Below are 13,545 nucleotides of genomic sequence, written 5' to 3' on the forward strand. Positions count from 1 at the left end.
TCAGATAATGAAGACAAGGGCTAGTGAATGTAACACTATCCACATAAAAGCTACTAAAATTTAATATTTGCCACCTAGCAATAGAATGAAATCTCCTAAAGCTATTAAAATACAGAAACTTTCCACAAATAGGATACCTCAGCTTTCCCACTCATGCAGTTGACATAACAGCAGATGCAAAATTTTACTTCAAAATTTTACTTCAAAAGGATCAAAGTGAGACCCTGATACTTTGAAAAACATTGCCTATATATTCTGCAGGTTTCTCATTGGAGTAAGCTTTTTTTAGTCCATCTATTATTCATCACTGGCCAGTTCCTACAATATAACCTCATTGATAATTTTGCTTGAGCTAATTTACTCAGTGGAATGAAATTTGTCTGTTTATAAACAGTTCTAGGCTCTGGGGGAACAGACTTTCCCATAGTGTAAACCTATTCCACATCAAATGGAGTTTGCTGCTAATTTAATAATAATTTCTGCAAAGTCAGGTGAAGTTATGAATGAATGTAACAGCACACTTTGAGCTAGACGCAACTTGAAATCAGTCATTTCTTAAGTAAAAAAAAAAAAAAAAAGACTATTACTCTCGTGTTCAAAAGTAACTAGTCAAGAACAGTATTTGTAACCCTTTTTAATTTTTAAATCCTTAAAAATGTTATGATTAAGAAATTGATCCCTTTGTAACAGATTTAAACCTTCTGAGGGTAAAGGCTTACTTTTTTCTAACAGATGCATCTAGCTTTTCAAATTGAATCACCTTGTCACTCCACTTGCCACACTTCATTTAACACTCCAAAGTGTGCAAACTTGATTCTTTCAGGTGAAACTAAACTATTAGACATGCTCCAGAAGCAGGACTTAGACGCTCCACTCACTAACAAGAAACTAATTCACAGGACATGACTAGAGCTAGCCAGAAGTATACACCAGAAAAACATGTATAGCGTGAGTGCTGTGCCTTCAAAATCGAGTGTTTCCACTCTCAGACCAGTTCCTATTGCACAACACAAATTGCCAGTGTAAAAGAAATCTAATTATCTCTCCTGGAAGTCTCTGTAGTAGTCCACAGACAGCCTGATGTGGTACCTGCAAGGCGACAGGTGGAAAACTACTGTTCAGAGGAACTAGCACTGCCTGTGTGTCCCTGTGTAACTATGGCTCACACCTATTTACCAAAAACAAAAGAGCATGACATGATGATGCACTTATTTTTTTACCAAAGTCTGGAAAATTTCGGTTTCTCTGCACAGGGCGTACCTTTGCAACGACTGTCATCTGTTAGTTCATAGCCAGTTCCACAGCTCGTGTCCCGCTGACAGCGAAAGGATCCTAACGTATTGACACAGGTTTGTCCAATCCCACAACTGTGCGTCCCAGTGATACACTCATTAATATCTAGAATAGGAAAAATTATTGGGGGTGGGAGGGAGAGGGCAAAGAAGTGTGAATAAGAAACACTAAATCATTTGGCATCCACATATATCAAATGTAAAAGTTTTCCTTTTTATATTTCACAGTAAATTAATCTTTAATACCTGACCTGATCAATCATCAATACCTGTTTTATATTCTGGAGTTTGTATCTGATCTACTTACCTAGACTCCCTTTTCAGTCAATGACAGAAAAAGGCACTCCTGATAAATAATGCTTGTCATCCTAGAATAGCTATGCAGAACAGGCAAGATGAACTGTGCTCTGCAAGTGCTTCACTCTCAGTTAGCAACAAAAGGAGACTAGGCTGATATTTGCTCAGAAGCAAATATCTACAGTGCACATGTCTGAAGTCAAATGCAATGACCCCTATCCCAGCCCATTTAACTTCGTATGCCTTCAGTTCTTCTGGGAGACACTTAATCCTTACCCTTGACTCTTCCTATGCCACACATGATATCCAAAACTTTCATCCTTTCTGTCAGTTGTGTCCTTAACAAGGTGAAGAATCCTACTCTACTTCATCTGCCTTATCAATTACTATCTACTATTACAAAAGAGAACAGGTATTTTATTTTGGTTTTATTCATAACAATAAACTCAAGGTCTTCTGCCTCTTCTCTCTAACTCCTGTATCTCTTCTGATTCTTTCTTAATTCCATCTTCCCACAATTCTCATTCCGACCCTCCATTTATATCGACTTTTTATGATGTCACCTCTTTTGCCAGCTGGCATAAGCATATTCTGATCTCTTCTGTCTGCATCTTTTTTAATCTAGTCTTGCTCCTTTAAAACAACAATGCTGATAACCAAGACAATTATTTCTTTTACCTTCGCAATTGACACCATCTGCTTGAAGCTGATACCCAACAAAGCAGGAGCAGACGTAACTGGATCCTGTGTCTCTGCACTGCTGAGAGCATGGACCACCACCTAATAGGATATTTTAATAAGTCTTATATAATTAAGAGGCCCTTCACAGGAACTGAAACAAACCATTAATTTACAGGATGTTTTCTGATTTATTTAGGAAACAGATAACTTAACATGCACATATACAAAAGAAGTGTTTGTAGTCACTGGATTCTTTTAGCTCCAAAAGTCAATACAAGAAGTATATTAAGAAGTCAGTCATTGCCCATCATTATTAGCAGTTGAAGGAAAAATGCTGATGAGCTCAAACACCTCCTCAGGTTTTGGCTGGAAGTTAAAACTTTGTAATGGTGATTACTGTAAAACAAGGAAGACAAAATGCATCATCATAAGTTAATGAAACATTTTCACTATTAGCTGCATTAGGTTATATTTTTAGCCCATCATTATTAGGACCATACGTCTGAATTAGCTATTGTGTTCATTCTTTTCCTACTTAGTAGGCAGGAAACATGAAAGGGAGAAGAGGCTATTGTGAATGACAAAGGCTTCAGAGAACCTGAAGACTTAGTACTGGGGAACTAAGAATGTAGTGAGGTGTGTGGTGCAGGAGTCACAAAGGATGAGAAAGAAAGCTGGGGTTATTCTGGCAAATATAAAGAGAGAATATAATAGGACATTCACACAAAATTTAGCTCATCATTAAGACAACCTTTTTTTCTGAGCTTGTTAAAAGATAATTTTAATATTAAAAACATTTCATATTCTCACAATAGAGAAAAGGTTAGGTACTTCCAACCATTTGTTATAAGAGTATTGACACTTTTATTACAAATAGAACCTGTCCTCTTCTGTTTTTCAGAAAATAACAAAAGGTTTAAGATAACCATAATCAATGCTGGCAATGCAGCTGGAATACTTTAAACTTTTGAGTGAATTAAATTTTTTTTGTAAGTGTAAAGATTTCCAATGAGGACAGGGCCATTATTACACCACAGAAAATTAGGTCTGTACACAGTACTGGCAAAGAATTACATTAGAAATCTTGTGGTTGAAATGGACAGCTACAGCTTTCTGAACCTTTGCTAATACTTGAGCTCCTGTCACCCGCAGTAAGACCTATCATGAAGCTGTTGGAAGAATAGAATTAATTTCCTCATATACCACAAAGGTGCTCCAAACCAAACTGCTGGAAGTTCCATTGCCTAAGAAATTTACGTTTCCCCTGGTGAAGTTCGGAAGATCACAAAGCAATTTTGGCATACCAAGTTTATAAGAAAACATACTGTAAAAAGAAACTTTAATTTGTAATTAGTCATACCAACCCATCTCTTGCAGGCACCTGATTAACTGACAAATGCAACAGCTGAGTACATAAAGAAAAAATGCTAGGAAAATATGTAACACATTCTTCTATGTCATCTCTTATAATTAGCAGCTGGAAACAAGGACAGCCAGCATTTGCTTTGACTAGCTAATGACCTAGTAGACATTTCCATCCTCTCTAGAGTGTAATAGCTATGCAACATGCCACACAGTAAATCATCTCTCAAGTAGAGTATATGACTGATTTTATCCTAAACACATTACATAGTTCTGAGATGCTTGTAGAAAATAATAAGTCACTGCTGGTTTAAGTTTATAGACATGTAAACCACATGTGAGAAGCAATAAATCAGAATACTTTGCAGAACAATATCCCAACAACACATTCTTCCGAGGAAGCAGAACAGTCTGACTAGTGAGAACAATAGAACTTTTCTTCCCTTTTTTCAGGCAGTGTACGGAAAAGAAGACATGTTTCATTTCTTATTCAATCACCCTGATCATCCCAAGAGGAGAATAAAAGAATGCACATATTTAATACAGGATCCCCATATCCTGAAGAATCCAGAGTACTCCACAGGTTCAATAGGTAACACCTCTGAGGTACTACACACTAGAAGTTAAAAAAAAAAGCTAAATGCATAGTCTAAGTTTCAGGTAGATAAAATGAACTCCACTATGGAGGACAATGCCTCCCTTGTATTTAAGAACTATTGAGGCATCACATATAATGGCCTACTATTTCTTAGAAAGGGTCTTCATTCTGTTATTTTTACCCATAACTAGCCTGGGCAAAAGGTTTTGACTAATCTCTAGATCTCAGTTTGCTTCACTTTTATTGGAGGCAATCACAAAAGAGCTGGCTAACAGGACTAGTCACCTGACTTACCTCTACAGCCATCATGCAGATAGGGATCTTCTTGGTCTAGTTCTTCCTTTGAAATTTCGACTAAAAAGAGGAGAGATAGGCATTAGAGGAGAAAGCACTTTTCTTCTCACAGTAAAAAGCTGCCTGCTTGGCATGGGACTCAGACTAGGGTTTTGGATAAACCAGGACAAAATTAAAGAACATTATTTACATATTTTACAGCTAATTCATACTTAAATTTGCCATTCAAATGTACATGGCCACCGGGCATTTTCCATCTGACTGATTCAATATGAAAGTCATGCTGTGATCACAGATTTAATTTGGGCTGAGATTTTCAGATGCAGGTTCTTAACATTAGGCTTTTAACCAGTGCTTAACCTCATTTTCATAAGACATGTGGCTGAGGCATGCTTGGCTTCTACTAACTTTATAGTAGCTTGGGGTACTCACAGTTATAATGAAAATCAGATTAATCTCAGTTATTTATTTAGACTTCATTCCAAAAAGAACTTCACACCCAATTTTTGGGTACCTACTTATGGCATTCTTTCATATGTACTTTATATACCTTAACTTGGAGTTTTGATCAGAGGTACTTCTGCTACATGCATGTGTCCTGAGAGTTCTTTCTCTCTACAAGGAAAACATAAAACGGCTGAAATGGGTTCACTGTCTGAACCCATTGCTTGCCCAAAGGACTAGCTAATGGACTTCCTCTAATCCTGCCACTTTGAACACAAGCGAAATGATAGGTTGGTAGTGAGATGTGTAAAAACAAAATCTCAAAATCTGGTTATTGAACAGGAAGCTTGGTCTCATTTCATACAGTTGTCTATAAGCCTATTCAACCACCAGTCTCTTACAAATTACTAATAAATCACGGATGTGAAAGCAAGATTTGTGCAGTGGCACAAGGCTGGGTTGGTACACTGAATCCTCACACTGTAGGGACATTCTGGTCATAAGGAAGCTAAGGAAATCAATTTGCCCAAATCTGGTTTGATTTTATAGAGGTCTCTGGGGACACAATACCAGAGAATATTCATTACATTACCAAAAAAGTGTCATACAAGAAATCAGCTTGCGTTACCCTCTGCAGTAGAATGCCTTGAATGTCTTTCTATTGCATAACACAAACAAAAGGTGCTAGTCCAAGAAGCTGTCTTGCAAAATGGAGACTGATCTCTTAATGACTAGCAAAAGTGTTTATTAATATTGTTTGCTCTGCCTTTCTATAGGCAATTTTTATTGTCAACAGGGATATTTGACATATGTTGAACTACCTGCTTGTTTCTTAGTTTAATGATGAGAACATTGTCCTGCCCTGCTTGCTGACACAGACTCATTTTTGCGATGCACAATGTTTGGCACAATAACCATACTAAAACCATATTAACCATATGCCTAGTGGTTATTATGCACACCACTTGCCTCCAAGGGTAAGTATGGAAATCCTGTACGCTGTGCTCACAATCTAGATTTTCAGGTGCTGATAACGTTTTCATGTCATGCAGGTACATTGAGTCTAAAAGTTTTTCTTATTAGCAGAGTGGTCTAAGTACAAGGTATCTACTAGTCCTGTCACTTCAGCCAGAGCTATGGACAAGGGGACTTCCCCTGCAGAAACAGTGGCACACAAAGAAACTGGAAGGGCATTTCTAAATGCTACTTGATAAGGGCAGACACTGACATAAGCCAGGTTTGAAAGACCTGAAACAAGTCTGATAACACACTGGCTCAAGCTGACCAAAGCAAGTTTTTGTGGTAGGGTCTGGGCTTCACTTTAAGTGTTTGCTTAGGATGATGTCTTCAAAATCTGTCACTGGTGATCTGCAAGCCAGACTGCATGTTTTCAGTGCTCAACTGCCCACTAAGGAGGCAACACTACACAGCACGACTTTTCTGCAATTTTAGGGCTGTCTGCTAAGTGAAAAAGGAAAAAAAACCCACCAACATCATGTCTGTGGGGGTCAGGATGTCCACACATAATTCCAACAGAAACAATTTAAAGTACAAGTACTCCTTGTACCTCATATCATTTTATATTTCCCTTCTTATATTTGCAACATAAAATACCTTGCTCCTTTTTAGGAGCATCATCGCTGATGGACAGATCTTGACCCTTCACACAGCAAGCTCTGAAGACAATTCCACACTGGTATCCTATCTTTGGGTTGGGTTCACAGCTCTGTCCTTGAACTTGGGCAGTCTTTCCCAGCAAACAACAGTAGCAGCATACCTGTTAATAAACAAACAAACAAACAAACAAATAAATAAATAAATAAATTATTTAAAGAGAGGCAAATCCTAGCCGTGAACTAATCAATGCGAATTTTGTCAGTAGTGTCAACAGTGTTATCTCACCTTGGCAAACTCATGGAATATATTCTGCAAACTCTTTAAGAAGTCCTGGTATACTTAGTCTCAGACATTTTGATTTGTAGTTGAGTTCAGTGAGCTTTGTGTCTGGCCTACATACAGCCAAGCACAGAACCTGGATCCAGTTCTCACAAAAATTGTGTCTGTGTGAATGTGTGTGCAAGGTGATGTGGAGGACCAGAATGGTTCCCTGCCTGCATAGTCCAGTTTCACACACCAGCAAACGGTGGAACCTCTTAAGACCTCTGCTTCGCTTATGTCCAGTTCAATTAAAACAGGACACAATCAACGAAATGCATGACTCAGTTTATACTTAAACTGCCTAGTCAACTTCCCAGCAAAAAATACCCCTCTTTGAACTAACAGACAAACAAGCCAACAAACATAATTCATCCAAGGTTAGGGTTAACAGGTCATAAAGAGAAGCAGTTCTGCTCTGAAAAACAGACTACATAGTCAAACATTATTTAAAAGCATCACAGTCCTGACACGGCTTCCAGCAATGAAACCTGGTCTGCCTCTTTCAGACCTGCTGAACTACGGCCTGGAATACACCACAGAAGTGAATACACAGCAAGTTAATCCTATGGAGGCTTCCTTTTAGTTCAACTTGAGGGGACATTGCTGACTAATTCAGTTTTCTTCCTTGCTGTTAGAAATCAGCAAAGATGTTTAGTTCTCTAGAACTGGTCTGCTACTGCTACTGTCATGTAAAAGCAGATTTAAGCTTTTATTCTTAGTTATTCTTTCAGACTTTTTTATTGCTTGATAAAAATAGCCTGCGCCATGAAACAGAACAGATGAATATCAAGTAACTGAACATTGAACTAAATGTCTGTAATTTGGTGCTTTAAGCACTACAACTATCAAATAGAAGGCAACTGTGACATTTCTTTCATTACTCTCAGGTGTATACCCCTGCCTATATTCTACAAGGTGTTATGTATGTTTCTCCCTCTGTACTGCAGGGAAAGGTTCTTCTAACATCTCAAGCAGACTGAAAGTAAAATAATAAAATAATAAAACAATTTTTCTGTGTTTCTTCAATCTTCTTTCACTTTACAGCATTGTGAAGTTCCTAAGCATGCTATTTTGTACTTTGTCTTTCAATACATAGACAAATTCTCTCCCTGCTGCAGACTGCTATACAGCAGGAGCTCTCCCCTCCTAGCCAATGCTGTGCGGTAGTATTTATGCTCACTCTAATATTAAAATACATGTTTTCCCTTATTAACTATTGTTTCATGGGATGGTTCCTCACTACCCATTTCTGTTACTTGGTTCTCCAGCTACTTGCATTTAGTGGTGGATACTTTGGTTTCACCACTAATATGACTGGGATATTTCCATCTTTTCTGGCTTTTTCAGATGACTTTGGAAATAAATACTTGATGATCTCTTCCAAGAATTGCAACATTTCTGAATAGGTATTCTGTCCGAGATGTCTAACATTTTCCTAAGGCATCCTTCTCAAAGTTTTTAACATCTGTGTATAGTTTTGTTAAGATTTCCAATTTTCGCAATCATAAATTAGAAGACAGAAATGAAAACTATGCTACAGATTCATTGTTTGACTGAAGCTTGTGTATTTTTGATAACAAACCTTATTTAAGTTACTGAATAGAGCTGATGCCTTGCCAGATTTTGACATCACATACTTCTGGATGTCCTCACTGTCTTCTACTTTTAGCCATATGAAGTGACTCAGTCTAGTCCTTTGTTTTGTTGCAGAATGCTCGAATTGGGATTTACAGTGTTTAGACTTTTTAAAGAGTAATCATTAATCTTGCCAATTTTGAAAGTGCTGAATAGACTTATGTTCATTATTTTGTCCAGGTTGAGTCACCACTTGAAAGACCTCTGTCTCCAGCTAACGCGAATCTTCAATTACAGAGCTTGCTATGTCTTGCAAAGTCTGTAAGAAACTGCATTTTCATTTACCATAATTGAAGGCATTGAACCATTTGTTCCAACCTATATTTATTCTAAGTGTGCATGATGCATATACCACAGCCAAAACAATCTAAAGATGGAAAGTGTCAAATGTTTTCTTAACTGATGTTCATGGTAACTAACTTTTAATGTTGACCCTAGAAGATTTTGCACTGGCAGTCCTAAGGGTTAACATTTCTTGTTCAACTAAAGAAAACATAAGAATAAGCTGTTGAATGGCTTTGTGTTCAGAGCACACCCAGAACTCCACATATTTTACCTCTAAACATAGAAAGTCACCTTTTCTTTCCGTTATCCCACTGTGGAATGGTAGTAATATAGCAGGGATAAGGCTAGTTTAACTTATGTTCACAGAGCACTCTGGTATTATTATAACTATCACTATTATTATAACTATTATTATAACTATCACTATTGATAAGATTAATCTCAACATTTCTTTTTTCACACAAATTTTTCCAGGGTTGTTTAGAGTTTTCTGAAAGACTTTGATGCTTTAGTCCAGACTGCAGTTGTAGACTCCATATCAGTTCAGCTCTTGATGAGTTTGCAGCCATTTTCCAAAGGTTGCCAGCAACCTGGAGGCATGTTTCAATGACCATTCACCCATTCGCTAGACCATCACTGCCTTCATGGATAATACAACCTAATGGTGGAGTTGCTACTACACACTTTCACTGCTCATAAGCTTGCCTTTGCTGCTTAAGTGATCCCAATAATAAACATCTTCCCTTTGCCTCTCCCCTGTTATTAGCAAAAGTCCATGCAGTTTCAGAGCCATGCCTTGATATTCATGTTTGATTAGAAACCTGTGTCCTACTTGAAGTCCTATGATCCCTTGCCTGCTCTTATGCTTTGCCTTCTCAGAGAAAGGAATAAAGATGGAAAGGAATAAGGGAATAGTTACATGTGAGAAGCTTGAAGATTAAATTTTGCTGTAATTAGAAAGCACCGAAATTTCTACCATCAATAAGCTCTTTAATTAGTTAAAATGTATAGTAGTGCTTTATTATTTATGTTACCAGAGTTTAAGAGACATATTTTTTAAATTACTAGATCTGGCTGAACCATGTATTAACATTGCTTTTGTCTATCTGTCCACAAGAGGTCTCTCACTTGCTGAAATCCAGAGTAGTAGATGCTATGAAAAACAAGACTGAAAAAAAATTCAAGTCAGCCAGTGGAATTTTTCGGGACTTTTGAAGATCTAAACAAAAATTAAAAATAAGTTCAACAGTCCAAAGCAATAAAACTTTTATGCTCACCCAATATACACAAACACAGTATTCTTGCCAAAACTGGGGAGATAAGGCTGTATGTTGATTTTGGGGAAAAGAAAGTCTTTTATAAATCCATTTCTACTTTGCCTGTACCAGAAACAAATCTGCAACTGATTAGTGGTTTTTGATCAAGATTTAAAGATTAATTTTTGCATCTTTTTTTTCAAGAAGTTATGCTTCAAAAAAAACGGAGGAGTAAAATTATGCCCATCATTACCTACGCCTACTGCCTTTGCGTATAAAAGCCGAGGCAAGTGTTTTCAAAATATGGTCCTTTTATCTTCTTTCCAATCACAAGTTTTAGATTCAAAAGAAAGATTTGCTGCCTCATTTGCTGCAAACTACTGTGATTAATCCTACTGACTGAATTACTAAATCACTCTTTCTGCTTCCTTGAAGGAGACAAAGAAGATACAAAAGATTTCCTATGCTACCTAAGCTAAACAGAAACTGAGCAACTCAGGCAAAATGAGATTCAAGCCCATGTCAGATGAGCTTAGTATTAAAGCTTGTTTGCTACTGCACAGCACAACTGCAAGATACATTATCTTGCAAGGTCATCAGGTTCAAACTATTCAACAAAAGAAATAATGAATTGGTCACTTATATTAGATCATAAATCATCTATGTCCATCATGGATCAAACAGACTATCTACAAAGACATACCTACAGCCAAGTCCGTAGAGTTATTAAGTGTAAGACATTCCTACTGTGGGGGAAGGGGGAGGTAGAATGTGGCTGACGACGATTAAATAACACTGACCGTGTTTATACAAGTAAATTAAATAGGGACAGAATATGGGCTTTGTCCTTCAATCATCTGCAATGTTTAAATATTAGGAAGCTCTAATGGCAACTAACATCCTCTCACACAATGCTGAAGCATATTTTGGGGTTAGCACAGGCCAGCGAGTGTTCCCAACAGCCCTTATGCACTGTGTTTTGCAGGCGAAAGATTTCAATTACGTGACATGAGCTGTGCTGAGCAGTTTATTCTCAGGGCCAGAGACCAAGGCCAAGTTCATTTTGTTTAATAATACAGCTGTCACCACGAAAACCTGACATCTTTAAAGAAGTCGGGCCATTTTGAAAAACACCATTAACTCTTCCTCATGCTGACAAGCCCATAAAGGGAAACATCAGTCAATTGATGGGAAAGTGGGTTTCCTTGAACAGTTCTATTCTGGTTTAGAGTTGTCCCATGGCATGTGTTTAAAATAGTGCTGCTGTTATAAACCTGTCTCTGTTTGCAAGCACTCGAATCTGCAGAGTAGTAGCCATCACGGTCTTTGTTCATCTGTTCATAGCCCTTCAAAGTACTGACACATAGGGCTAAATATTTTTTCATGCCACATGCACATTGGGATGGACACACTTCCTAATAGCAAAGGCTGCACAGAGGAATCTCTAAGCCAGGAGGAGGGCATACCCTGGACATGGCTCCTCTAGGGGACACACTCCACCGTGGACAGAATCAGGCTGCAAATGTAGACAAGTTTGTGACAACCCAACAATGCCAGCCTCATCAGCATGTGTTGCCTTTCTTACGCTCACAGTGAGAACATAGATCACTTCACAGCCCTGGCACCAGCGACATCCTACTGCCAGGAACATGATCAAGATGTCATTTTGAAGAGACATGAAACTTGTGAGTCAGACATTATCTGCCATCTTATATATAGTTGATTTTTTTTTTAACTGAATGACCAAAAACACTCAGCATTTTTGAGCAGTGGAGAAAATTAAAATCATTCTCATCTATTTTCATCACCACTGAAAGAAATCTGTAACAGGACCAGAGCTGTTAATGACTGGGTCATGGTCAAGGTCAAGATCTTGCTGATAGAACTTTCTTCCAAAAGCACTCTCCAGAGTGCTATGAATAGGCTCCCTTTCAAGAACTGAGAGGCAAAGACAGTAGTAAACGCAGAAGGCAGGGCATAGATTAACTAAAGATGCCAACAGTAGGCATTTCTACTCTAATATCAAATACTATTATCGCAAGCTTACATGTCTCCATTCAATTGTAAATCAAAGTGGTGTTAACTAAGGACACATACACAAGCTAGAATAATAAGCACACTAAGAGGATTAACTTCAGTCCTACCCCTTTGGACCACCAACACCAAGAATCACTGAGTTTGACCGTAATTCATGAAGCTCTAATGAAAGCTAAAGTCTGAAACATGTCTAAGTTTCTCACCCATCCTACAGCGTTTATGTCTTTATGCAAAATTAGTTTCATAGCCAATTGCCCATTCAAGACTTTCCACCCTTTTGCATTCTACCCTCTGCTTGTGCTAAAAATGTAATGAAACAGTCTGCTTCACTCAACAAGGAACTGTTTATCTCAAAGAAGCACAAAGTGGACACCCTTAACAGAGACAGGAAGTTTAGGAGGGGAAAAAACCTGTTTATGTGCATCAAACTGAGTATCATGACCTTCAGGGTCAACCCTTAATAGTAATCTAGACAGTCAATACCATTTCTTAAAGATGAGCAGGAGTATCTCTTATGTCTCACCTTGAAGTAGTCAGCTTCACAGGTGGAGTTTTCACCAATATGCGAGTCACACTCTTCACGTACATTGGCAAACTCAATCCCATCTGAACAGTACTGTTTCTCCAGTTGGCTGCGGCAGCACTGTACCTGAGTCATGCTGACGAAAGGACGGGAGCAATAGGAGAAAAATGTCATACATAGGTCAAGAACAGATAATGCAAGTTTCAATAATTAGCATTCATCTTATGGAAAGATGTTTACATTTTAGTTACAATGCCAAATATTCTTAGGAGTAGGCAGAATGTCTAGGTGATACGTTTAATACAGTTTAACAGCCTGTCTACCTTGCAGAATGCCCTAACACTTTTTTATGCAAATGGGTAACTTCAACCACATTTGCCACAGGGCTCAAGGTCTTTAGGACTTGCATTCTTGCATGTTTTGTAATAACTGATGGCTGAAGACAAGATGGCATCCAACTCAGTGCTCTGATGGAAGTGAGAGTCTGCAATCCTGCAGCCAGGCTACCCTCACACCTGCTGCCCCTTGCGCAAATGAACAGACACAGCATGCTGAAAGAAGCTCAGAGTGCTGCTCTATGAGGCAAATGGAAATAAAGGGAAGTGAAGATAACAAGGAAAATCATAGTGAGAAGAGTATTGCAAGCAAGAACTGAAGAAAGACAGGGGAGAGAACAGTATTACAGGGCAAAATGTGCAGAGGAGAAAGGATAAAAATCTGCAGAAACTCATCTCTTTGGTACTTCCCCTGCTCATAAAATCATTCTATTTTATCTCCGTTTCAGTGAATAAATTGAAAACTCCTTCCCGTGGCAAAATAATGTATGTGAGCAGGTTTTAAACTCCTCCTCTCTTGTTGTTACTGCCACTTGAATGCAAAGCCCATTGAAGGAGATATCTTCCT

General features: G+C 38.1%; 1 protein-coding gene across 5 annotated transcripts in view; it reads right to left on the reverse strand.

Annotated features, from left to right (window-relative positions):
• FBLN1 (fibulin 1) overlaps positions 1–13,545 on the reverse strand; it is an 80,888-nt gene that overhangs the window by 43,381 nt on the left and 23,962 nt on the right. For all 5 annotated transcript variants that reach the window (XM_065672811.1, XM_065672806.1, XM_065672802.1 and 2 more), the window contains 5 exons: positions 12,643–12,778; positions 6,583–6,745; positions 4,525–4,584; positions 2,268–2,369; positions 1,261–1,398 (listed from right to left, as the gene is read on the reverse strand). In XM_065672811.1, coding sequence (XP_065528883.1) covers positions 1,261–1,398; positions 2,268–2,369; positions 4,525–4,584; positions 6,583–6,745; positions 12,643–12,778 — 599 coding nt within the window. The remainder of the gene's footprint in view (positions 1–1,260; positions 1,399–2,267; positions 2,370–4,524; positions 4,585–6,582; positions 6,746–12,642; positions 12,779–13,545) is intronic.

This window comes from Lathamus discolor, chromosome 1 (genome assembly GCF_037157495.1).
Source record: "Lathamus discolor isolate bLatDis1 chromosome 1, bLatDis1.hap1, whole genome shotgun sequence".
Classification (NCBI taxonomy): domain Eukaryota; kingdom Metazoa; phylum Chordata; class Aves; order Psittaciformes; family Psittacidae; genus Lathamus; species Lathamus discolor.